An 11,397-nucleotide genomic window follows, 5' to 3' on the forward strand; every position below is an offset into this window, starting at 1 on the left:
GATACAGGACAATGGAGCACAGCTTTTGTGTTACTTACTTCACATGTTGCATTGACAGAATACCTAACCTGAGGGGGGAAAAAAAGCAACTTACAGAAGGAAGGGTTTTTTCAGCTTACGATCTTAGAGCATGGTCCTCCCTCACAGGGAAATCAGGGTGGCGGAAGCCTAAGGCGAGGCAGGTGACATGGTGTCCACAATTGGGAAGCAGAGCACAATGAACCATAGGGTTGAATAATCTTTTTCCTTTTTAGTCCAGGGCCCCAGGCCTTGGAATAGTGCTACCCGCACTGAATGTGAGTTCTCCCATTTCAATGAACCTAATCTAGACAATCCCTCACAGACACACCTGCCAGAGACTTGTCTAAATACAGAGGTGATACAAGATCTTGTCAAATACATTTCCTGGCTCAAGGTTGGCCCCACTTCCCAATGCATTTGGTATCTATCACCTCCAGAAGCTCACCCAGTTCAGTATGATAACATCAGCCATTCTCAAATTCCCTCCCTCCTGTTCCCAATGATGGTGCTCCCCAACACATGCACACACACGAGCACACACACACATGCAGGCATACACGCAGGCATGGATGTATACATGCACACAGAGACTTGTGCACACACAGGTGGTTAAGTAAGTACTATAGTGCATACAAAGCCCTTCACACAACATCATTCATTTGTGGCTGTTATTAGCAGGTGCTCAAAAATACTGACACAGGAAGGCACTTCCAGGGAGCTTGGGATACGGAATGGAAGAAGTGTATTGCACAATCATGCGTGTCACACTTATCTCTATATCCCTAGCCTCCAGCACAGGGAGCAACAGATTAGAGACTTTCTTAGTCACTGTTCTATTGCTGTAAAGAGACCACATGACCATGACACCTCTTATAAAATGAATGTATTTAACTGAAAGCTTGTTTACAGTGCCAGAGGTTAGTCTGTTATCATCATGGTGGGGAGCATGACAGAACACATGGTGCTGGAGCAATATCTGAGAACTTTATATCCTGACTCCCAGGCAGGCAGGCAGGCAGGCAGGCAGGCAGGCAGGCAGGCGGGCAGGCAGAGAGCTTGGGCTTGGCATGGGTTTTTGAAACCTCAATGCCCACCCCCAGTGACATGCTTCCTCCAAAGAGACCACAGCCACTCCAACAAGGCCATGCCCCCTAGTCCTTCTAATCCTTTTCAAATAGCACTATTCCCTAATGACTAAACATCCAAATATATATGCACCCACGGGAGCCATAACCACCACAGATGCTCAAAATCCAAAGGTATTTTTGAGCAGTGGTCTCTGAAAAGGCTCAAAGAGGTACTATGATTCCCTTGGGACCACACAGTGAATGTGGGCGCACATGACAAGCTATGAAGCTGACAGTCTTAACAAAGGCCATCATGGATCCCTGGTGGATGTCACTGACAGGCACAGGATTGGAGCTAAACAGGCATGGAGCATAAAAGAGGCTGTGTCATGGACTTCTGAGAGGGGAAGGACATTCTCCAGGGACCTCCTCCTCCCCACCCCGATTCCCACCTCAAGGTAGGGACAGCTAATGCTTAGCTTGAGGTGGAGACTCAAAGAAGAAAGGACATGAAGAAAGAATAAGGATGGTGGACTCTGAGGGGAAGAGGGAGTCAGAGAGATTAGGATCTGATGGTGTTGGGAATGACTCTCTAAGAGGAGTCTGTGAGAGATGTCACTCAAGGATGGCAGCTGCTGAGCCAAAGCCAAGGCCTTGCAGAGAGTGGAGGCCCCGAGAGGACCCCAGGATCTGTAGATTTTCTTATTTTGAGACAGGGTCTTGCTAAGTAGTACAGGTTGGAGCTTCTCCTGCCTCAGTCTTCCTTGTTGGTATGCACCTCTGGGCTGCCTTAAGATGTAGTAGGGTTTGTTGTTATTGGTTTTTTGGGTTTGTTTGTTTGTTTGTTTGTTTGTTTGAGATAGAGTCTCATGTAGCCCAAGCTAGTTTAGAACTAGGTATATAAAACTAAGGACGACCTTTTGATCCTGCTGCCTCTTCCTCTGGAATGCTGGGATTGCAGGCAGGTGCTACCATGCTGCGTTTAGAAGGTCCCGGGATAGAACACGCGGTTCCTGTGTTTCATGGAAGCACTCTACCCACTGAAAGCTACATCCTCCAGCTCAGGCGTCTGCTTTCTGTATGTGTCGGGAGCACCTGGAGGAATGGAGACCCAGAGGAGTGTCTGAAGATATCAAGTGAGAAGACCGAGGATCTTGGTGTGGCTGAGGAGTATGAGCTCTTGAAAGATGCCCAAGGAGATGCACATAAAGAGCCTCTCAGAAAGAAGAGAAGGAAACTGAGTAAGGGACAAAGGTGGGGAACTGCACAGGACTACAGACTGCAGAGCCAGCCTCCGGGATCGGAGAGACCCCCACCTCCCCTCTCCACAGTATCACCTCCTCCCATCCCACTCCACCCCCGCCCGGGATTGTAGCGCAGGCGCGAAGCAAACTCGCTCTGCTCTGCTCCAGCTCCGACAGCTTCTGTTGGCTCCGGAGACGCAGGACCAGAGGTGAGCTCAGACTCCTGCGGCCCGACCCCTGCCCGGCTGGCTCCCCTACCCCTAGCGCCCCTGCCCACCTCTGGCATCCCCAGTATGATTGTGTCCTGTCAGAGCTGGCACATCTGCTTCCTATGCTCTGGCTTTGGGAAGTGAAGTGCTACAGAGTCCCTTGGCACTGAGGGCCTCGACACCCCAGGGCTTATAGAGGAGGCAGAGGCTTCACAGAATGAGTTCACCCGCCCCTTTTTAACAACTCATTTCTATTTCTCTGTGCCTCAGTTTCCCTTCAGGGAAAGTACGCAGTTTATTTCGTCAGAGATGGTCAGGTCAGAGAGTGTGGCTGATGTTTTTGACTCCTCTAGCCATCGCACAAGGAGGGCTTTCCTTCCTGCTGCGCTGGAGTGAGCGGACTTAAGGACAGATTCTGTGCGTCCTGTGGCCCACAGGTTTGTCTCCTTCGAGACAAGTCCCTAGCATTAAAGTCTCTTTTCCTGGACCACGCAGCTTCTTCCTCTTCCAGCTCTTTTCCCATTAAACGTCTCCCTTTGCAGGTTAGGAACAAACTCCTGGATGTTTCCATGGCAACCCCGCGGGCTCCTCTGCATCCTGTCGCTCCCTGTCCTCTTCCCATCCCCCACTCCCAGACCTGCTTCAGACCACCCTAAGATGGGAGGAGGCGGGGCCAGGCAGAGGGGAGGCACAGTCAAGGTCACCTTTCTTCTTCATTATCTGCTGGATGAACAGACCCTTTGCATTTGGAGGCAGGGCGAGCAAGAATTACAGGGGAGGGGCTGACTCTGGCCCTTTGTCCCTGTATCCCTCCCCGCCCCTTCTGGGCCTCTATTTGACGCTCTGGTTGTGGCGTCTTCAGGCCGCGTTCATTTTCCTCACTAGCACACTCCCAAACAGGGCCTCTGTGATCTCTGCTCTGGCCGCATCGCTGCCCCCCACCTTCTCTTGCAGTCCTGTTATCTGGCCCTCATTTTAGGTCACTGCTGTGCCTTGGCCTCTACCATTTATCATTCTCTAGGCTGTTTGTTGTTGTTTTATTCCTCCTATTTTTCTTCCTTCCTTTGAATTGTGGGGCGAGTGAACAGTCACGATCCCATCAGCACTCCCGTGCATATGTGTGCCTCTTTGGTGTGTGTGTGTGTGTGTGTCTACGCAGGGATTCTGGTGTCACGCTGATTGAAGGACAGAAGGCTCCATCAGAACAAGTCCACTGGTTTTATTTTGATTGAAGCTGCACATGGCGCTGAGGGAGATGGGAATGAAGCAGCAGAAAGAGCCACGTTTTTTTCCCCCAATACCTCGATGGACACAGGTCCCTTCCATCCCCAAGATCTCAGAGTCTCCTTTTGTGGGTTCCTAAATGGTCTTCCTGGAAATCTAGTAGTCAAAAAGACCGAGAGCCCTTAATCCTGAACTCACCATTCCTTGGGACTTGTGTATAGGGAAAATCTGCCTCAGGCTTTTAGGACTATACAGTGTGAAGACTCCCACCCAACTGCACGAGTATCGTCTATGAAAGTTACCCCGAGAAATGGTTCTAAAAGGACAGAAGTTTTGAGAGGGGACATAAGGATCTCTCACTGTAAACCTGGGAGCCCCAAAAGTTGAGGAAGGAAATAAAAACAAAAACAAAGAATAGTAATTGGAGTTGTCACGATGGCTCATGGGGGTAAAGACACGTGCTGCTGCCAAACTGATGGCTGGGGCATTCAATTGGTCAAAGGGGAGAGGTGGCTCTGAAACACTTCCTTTCACTTCTACACGGGTTTGCCCGCACATCTGTGTACGTCACACGGGCAGTAAGTAAATTGGAAGAAGACAATGCCATAAAAATTACAGAAGACCATTGAGTGAAACAGCTGCCATCGTTAGCCCTATTTCCCAGACAAGGTCGTTATTAGTTCTATTTCACCAACAAGGGAAGCCTGAGAGGTCAGGACCCAATCTAAAGTCACATCAAAGACGCTGTGGGCCCTGGGACTCAGTCCGACAGTGAGGCTCCAGAGCCACATTCCAGATGCCAGATGGTCCTCAGAGAAAACACTCAGGCGGACAGACAGCTGCCGGGGTAAAGCGGAAAACTCCTGGCTCGTGCATTAACTTAGGGAAGGATGCTGAAAGGGTAGGTGGCCTGTGAGGGCAAGGTGACAGAGGAGTGGGGAGGGGACCTCACTCAGGGGCGAAAGGGCTACCATGGCAACTCTACTGACCTCCCTCTGTTGCTGTGCCCACAGGAATCCGTGATGAGCTGCAGTCGCCCCTGTGTCTGTAGTCATGGCACCAGTGTGGAGGAAAGTACATGGTATGGGCTTGACTTCTATCCTAATCTCTTCTACAATGACTGGCTGGGTACCACCACTCTCCCCTATAACCCAGAGAGAATCCCCATCCGGTATATCAACCGACCCTGGCCCTCACTGTGTTGGAAGGTAAGGACAAAGGAATGGCACCTGTGGCTTTAGGGAGAAGGTGGGATTGGACTGAGGCCAGATCATGGCTATAAGAGAGATGCTAGGGTGGCCAGGAGTCTTCATGTTCAAGGGCCAAAAGTACAGTATGAATAGGTTCCGACAACAGAGACCGGAGGTTGGATGCCTTCTGGCAAAGGTGGATCCAACCACGGGCTAACGAGTTTACCAGCTTCTTCTGAAGTCTTCGAGCTCCTTGTGTTATCAATTCACACAGCCCAGCTTCTCGGTGCTACAGTGCTGACTCATGACCCTTTAAAATAATGATTAAAACATCATTATGTATTAAACTCCCAGCATGCACATGGTGACTCACAAGCAGTCGAAACTCTAGTGGCAGGGAATCCAATGCCCTCCTTGGTCTCCACAGGCACTAGGCATGCGTGTGCTGCAGTCGTAACTGCAAGCAAAACACTCATATACATGAAATAAACGCACCGAAAAATGTTTTAAAAGCATGATCACGTGAGTGTGTTCATGTGTGTAATGGTTTTTAAATGTTATTTAATAATAACTACTAGTTATTAATATGACCAGGCCAGTCCTCACCCACCCAATAATTGTGGCAAAGTCCTAAGGACTTAATTTAATCAGTTGTAGCACAATTACTGGGCAAATTACCCCTCGTCTATTCTTTTGTATGCTAGACTGGTTAATTCTCCAGCTATGCTCCCTAGGTACTGCTGTTTGAGTCTCACCAGGGTTATTTCTGTTCCAGCAGTCTGTCCTCAGGGGGCGTGTTCACTTGGCCATGTTTTCCTGGCCCATCTCATCTAATGGAGACCTCTTGTTCCTCTCTTCTTTCTCCCTCTCCCTCCTTCTCTCTCCTCCTTCTCTCTCCTCTTTCTCTCCTCATGGTCCCTGAAACCCCACCCACCTCTATTCTCCCCAGTAATTGGCTGTAGCCACTTTTATTTAATCTATGGCTTTAAATTGGGGAGCAAGGTTTGCGCAACAAAAGTGGTATGTGTGAGAATTCTGTCATCTGGGAGCAACCAGATCTTGGGGTACAAAATTTAGCATTTGAATACATAGCAGCACCACAGCAATCTCCAGCATGTGTATGCATTTGTATGGACACGCAGATATGTATATACAGGTATATACAACAGAGAGAGAGAGAGAGAGAGAGAGAGAGAGAGAGAGAGAGTTCTGCCTAAAGTGCTCTGACCAGGAAGTCTTCTCAGATAATCCCAGGTCAGAGGGCAACTCTACAGGGTCATGTCACTCTCTCTACTTCCTGCGAGTTCTAGGTCATCAATGAAGCGACCCAGGGTCTGATCCCCAGCATGGCATAAACTTGAGTGTAGTGGTGACACTTTGATCCTAGCTAGCCCTAGGAAGTTAGTAGACACAGGGGGACCAGAGTTTTAAGGTCGTATTTGGCTATATAGCACATTTGAGGCAGCCTGAGCTACATCTGTTTAGAAAGAAAAATCAACCTAAAAAGGCCAGAAATTAACTGACTTCCGGGATGCATAGTAAAACTGTGGTCTACACTTTGGAAAGCCGAGGAGGAGGGAATCACGAGTTCAAGACCAGCCTGGAATAGAAATAGTGTGCTGTAGGCCAGCCTGAGCAACTGAGTGAGACCCTGTCTTGAAATACATCAATTAATTAATAAGTTAATAAGTGAATAAATGAAATTAAATCGAGAAGGAATGAAAGCATTTTGTCCCTAGAAGTCTGACTCTCTTTGGGCCACTTGCCAACGCTGTGCTAATTACCATGGCTTTGGAGGGGAAACACAGCTGCCGGATGTGGAGTTCATCTCACCTACATCTCACTGTGGTTTCCCACTGTGGGTACCATTGGCAGGCAGAACAGACATGTGAGAAACACACAACTGATGCTCATAACAGCCCGAGGTGTCAGTCAGTAGTCCCTTTGTATACCTCTTCACTAAATACCGTAGAGAAACTGAAGCCAAGGGTCCCTCTGTCTGCTTTCAAGGGGCTCCCCTCTAATGGTGAAGCAAGGTGCTAACTCGTGTGTGTGTGTGGGGGGGGATAGATGTGTGTATGTTTTGAGGGATTGCACTGAAACATCCTAAACAAACTTCCAACATTTGCCTGGGACAGCCTTAAACTCACTCTGTAGCCCAGGTTGGCCTTTCACTGGCCATTATTCTATTTCAGACTCCTGATAGCTGAGATTACAAACGTCACCAGACATTTTTTTTTCTTCCTAAGACAGGGTTTCTCTGCGTAGCCCTGGCTGTCCTGGAACTCACTCTGTAGACCAGGCTGGCCTCGAACTCATAGAGATCCACCAACCTCTGCCTCCCAAGTGCTGGGACTAAAGGTGCGTGCCACCATGCCCGGCCTCTTTTAAAATTTTTGTTTACTTATTATTGTATCTGTGTGTGAATGATGTGTGTACATGGGCATGTGTGCCATGTGTGCCAGGGTTAGAGGGCAACTCTGTGAAATTGCTTCTACCTTTACATGGCTGACCGGGCTCGAACTCGGGCTGTTGGGCTTACTCAGCAAGTGCCTTGACCCACTGAGACATCTTGTTAGTTCTCTTTTTTTCTTTTTTTTTTTGAAATGTGTGTACATGTTTGAGTGTACAGGTGTATATACACTTGGAGAGGTAGGTGTTGTGTGTGCTGTGTGTCTGCACATGGGGAGGTAGGTGTGATGTCTTCCACTATTTTTCTTCATGTTACTTTTTGAGACAGTCTTTCACTAAATTCGCCTAGTCAGTGAGCTCTGGAGGTCTCCACCCTTGCAGCACTAGAATTATAGACATATGCTGCTTTTTTTTTTTTTTTTTTTGGTTTTTAGAGACAGGGTTTCTCTGTATATCCCTGGCTGTCCTGGAACTCACTTTGTAGACCAGGCTGGCCTCAAACTCAGAAATCCGCCTGCCTCTGCCTCCCAAGTGCTGGGATTAAAGGCGTGTGCCACTACCGCCTGGCTCGCTGCCTGGCTTTTTAAGGCAAGATTTCACTGTATAAAATAGCTCCAGCTGACCTAGAACTCACAGAAGACAGTCAGCCTCTGGGATTACAGTCATGTTCTTTCTACCGTGCCCTGACTCAAACCTGGCTTTTTTTTATATGGGTGCTGGGAATCAAAACTCGGATACTTGTGTTTCCATGGAAGGCACTTAACCCCTGAGCCATCCCCCAACCTCCCACTTAAAGAACTCTCATGTATGGTCCATTTCATTGTTCAACTAGACTTATCACTGCACCGAGCACAAGACACCCAGTGAGTCAAAACATGTCCCGTCTTTGTTCTCATAGTGTTCAGTCCAGTAAAATAGGCAGCCATCACTCACCTAAAAACTAAAATCCATGGCCAAATCTGTTCAGAGGTGGCTGCACTGAAGGGTCACTCAGCTCTGGGCTTTGTAAAGAGAAAGGGCACCTGCCTGAGCTGAAGTCTCTGGGAAGGTGCCTTAGAGGAATGGTTCAAGATGAGATTTGAGGATGTATGAGCATCAACCTAGGAAAGAGACAGAGGCTGAAAAGGATCGTGGGGTCAGATGGTACCCAAGTAGGAGTGCCAAACAGAACTGGGATATAGAGCTCAGTCAGTAAAGTGCTTGCCCTCCATTCAACCCCAGTACCCACATAAAAATGCCAGGTAGAGCTGGATATGGAGGTGCATGCCTTTAATCCCAGCACTTAAGAGGCAGCTGGAACTTGGTGAGTTGGAGGTCAGCCTGGGCTGTATAGCAGTTCCAGGACAGCCAGAGCTACGTAGAGAGGTCATGTCTCAAAATCAATAAATACAATAGTGAAAAGAGAGACAGAGACAGGAGGATCTCTGGGGCTTACTGGCCACTCAGTTCCAGGTCCTGGTGAGAGATCCTGTTTCTGAGAAACACCAGAGGTTAACCCCTTGCTACTATATGTACTATATACACTCCCCTTCATACAACACACACATACACACTTAATAAGAATAATAATAATAGGACCTAGATAACAATGGACAGAACTCAAGGTTAGCTTTGGAAACCATTGCTAGGGTGGGTATGGTGATTCACGCCTGTAATTCCTGTACTTAGGAGGCAAGCTTTCAAGGCCATCGAGGGCTACATAGAAAGTTCCAGGCTATCCCAGGTAGCTGAGCACGACCTGCCCTCAAACTAAAATTCAAAAAGGGCTGAAGGTGTAGCTCTGTAGTAGAGTGTTTGCCCCTTCCATGTGCAAAACCCTGGGTTCTGCTCCCATCTCTATTAAGTCCCAGAGGGATGTTCTGTGATGCCCAGTTCATGATCCTATGACCCCCGACCACAGTTGAGCCTGAATCCTTGCCGTTCCGTCTGCCTCTCCTCAGGTCACCGTGGCAGTGGCCTCTCTGTTTCTCCTGCTGGGTGTGGCAGCCTTGACCACTGGCTATGCAGTGCCCCCCAAACTAGAGCTTGTTAACGAAAGTAAGTTCTCATCGATGGAGGATCCAGTAGCCGACTACAATCAAGCCCTCATGACCTGCCGTGTGGTAGGAGCAACGCTGTGCGGAGTAGCCGGGGTCATGCTGGCTGTCTGCCTCTTCTTGATCGCCTCTGGTTGGATGTTCCAGGACATCAAGGCAGAGCCCCTCGTCACTGAAGCTGACAGCCCCGTGGAAGTATTCAGGGATGAGCCTGAGAAGCTGTCCCCAGCCTTCCATGAGACCAGTAGTCAGTCGCCGTTCTTGACCCCGCCCAGCCCTTTTGGGCAGCAGTCTGTGCAGACCAGCCAGCCCCAGCGGGACTTGTAAGTCTGCAGGCTGGAGAAGTCAGACCCTTCCCGCCTGGCACTCCTTGCTTTCATCACCCTGACTTCTTCCTCTCAGTAGTGCCAATCTCTCTAGGACCCTTATAGCTCTCCCCTCCCCCCAAATCAAGTCCCACGCTCCAATCTCACCCCTGTCCAGGATAAGAGCAAACTCAACCAAGAACTGCTCTTTCAGACTCGTGAAACGACCCAGAGAGGACCCAGAAATGGCCCAGGAAGGCCCAGGGCCTTCCTGGCGTGATTGACGATCTGAGTTTTATTTCTCACACCTACAAGGTGGAAGGAGGAGAACTGGCTCCCCACAGTTGTCCCCTGACCCTCACCCCTAACCACCAATCACAAAGAAAGGTAATAAAAAATATAAATTCCACGGATTAGGAAAAGTGGAATGTTTTTGCCCCTCAAAGTCCACCCCCTAGACAGTAATGCCCTCTGGACTTGATCCTGAGCCTACTAATAAACCTGTGTGCACTCCTTTAGGTCCCAGCACCTTCTTTCTATGGGTGGTCCAGCCAAAAGCATGTCCTCCTGTAGGACACTAGAGGGCGCTCTAGGACAGCGTCGAATCCTGTCTCTGGCAACCCCTTGCAAGCCCACGGGGCTTCCTGGGTGGGAGGAAGAGGGTTCAAGCACTCCCCACCACCTTTGTGCCCCCACTGGTTGTACTTTCCAGGTCCCTGCTTCTCACCTCCTCCATCTTGCTTCGCCTTTCAATAAACAGTTGATGCATACCACCAGCGTGGCTTCCTTTTGAAGTTCTCAACCTGTGGGTCGCGACCCCCTAGGGTCCTCCTAAGACCATCAGAAAACGCAGATATTTACATCACGATTCATAACAATAGTAAAATTACAAAGTAGTAACAAAAATAATTTTTTCGTTGGGGTCACCACACATGAAGAGTTGTATTAAAAGGGTCGCTGCAGCATAGGAAAGTTGAGAGCCACTGTTGGAGATCATTGGAACGTGGGGGATGGGAGAGAGAAATGGTTCCTAGCTGAGACCTACTATGTGCTTAAGTCCTTTATTCTCATTTGCTCCCTAGGACAATCATTTAAGAAAAAAAAAAAGACTATTAAACAAGGAGTAGTGGTTCAAGCCTTTAATCCCAGTTCTCAGGAGAAAGAGGCAGGTGGATCTCTGTGAGTTTGAAGCCAGCCTGGTCTACTTAGAGTTCAAAGACAGCCAGAGCTACATCGAGAATCTCTGTAATGGGGGGTGGAGGGAAGTTATTAATGGTCAGATTATTAATGGAGGCAGATCACTGATGGTCAGAGATAAGAAGTCAGATGTCCAAGGCTTCTTCTGACGGCTTTATTGGTTCATTGCTCCAGGATAGCCCTCCCTCCCTGCTGCCCTTGGGTGGGAAGGATATCAATGACTCATCCCTGAGAGGAATGTGGAGAGGAGGGGTTAGAAGCCAGTGGGGACTCCTTTGCAGGATCCTAAGAAGCTGGCATGGAAGCAGGTGCCTGGGAGCTTACCACTGAGGAGTTAGTGCAGGAAAGCTGTACAAACTCAAGGGTAGTGTGGGCTGTCTAGCAAGAAACACACACACATGCAGGTACACACACACATTCACACACATGCATACACACACACATGCATGCACACACATACACACACATGCACATGCACACACATGCATACAC

General features: G+C 48.9%; 1 protein-coding gene across 1 annotated transcript; it reads left to right on the forward strand.

Annotated features, from left to right (window-relative positions):
• The first annotated feature begins 2,500 nt into the window (after positions 1-2,500).
• On the forward strand, positions 2,501-10,463 carry Nrsn2 (neurensin 2). Its single transcript, XM_021156895.3, has 3 exons — positions 2,501-2,541; positions 4,779-4,973; positions 9,308-10,463. Exons 2-3 carry the CDS (start codon positions 4,788-4,790, stop codon positions 9,728-9,730), a joined length of 609 nt encoding a protein of 202 aa, XP_021012554.1. The 5' UTR covers positions 2,501-2,541; positions 4,779-4,787; the 3' UTR covers positions 9,731-10,463.
• The last annotated feature ends 934 nt before the right edge of the window (positions 10,464-11,397 follow it).

Source organism: Mus caroli, unplaced genomic scaffold (genome assembly GCF_978045245.1).
Source record: "Mus caroli unplaced genomic scaffold, Mus_caroli_1 scaffold_2, whole genome shotgun sequence".
Classification (NCBI taxonomy): Eukaryota; Metazoa; Chordata; class Mammalia; order Rodentia; family Muridae; genus Mus; species Mus caroli.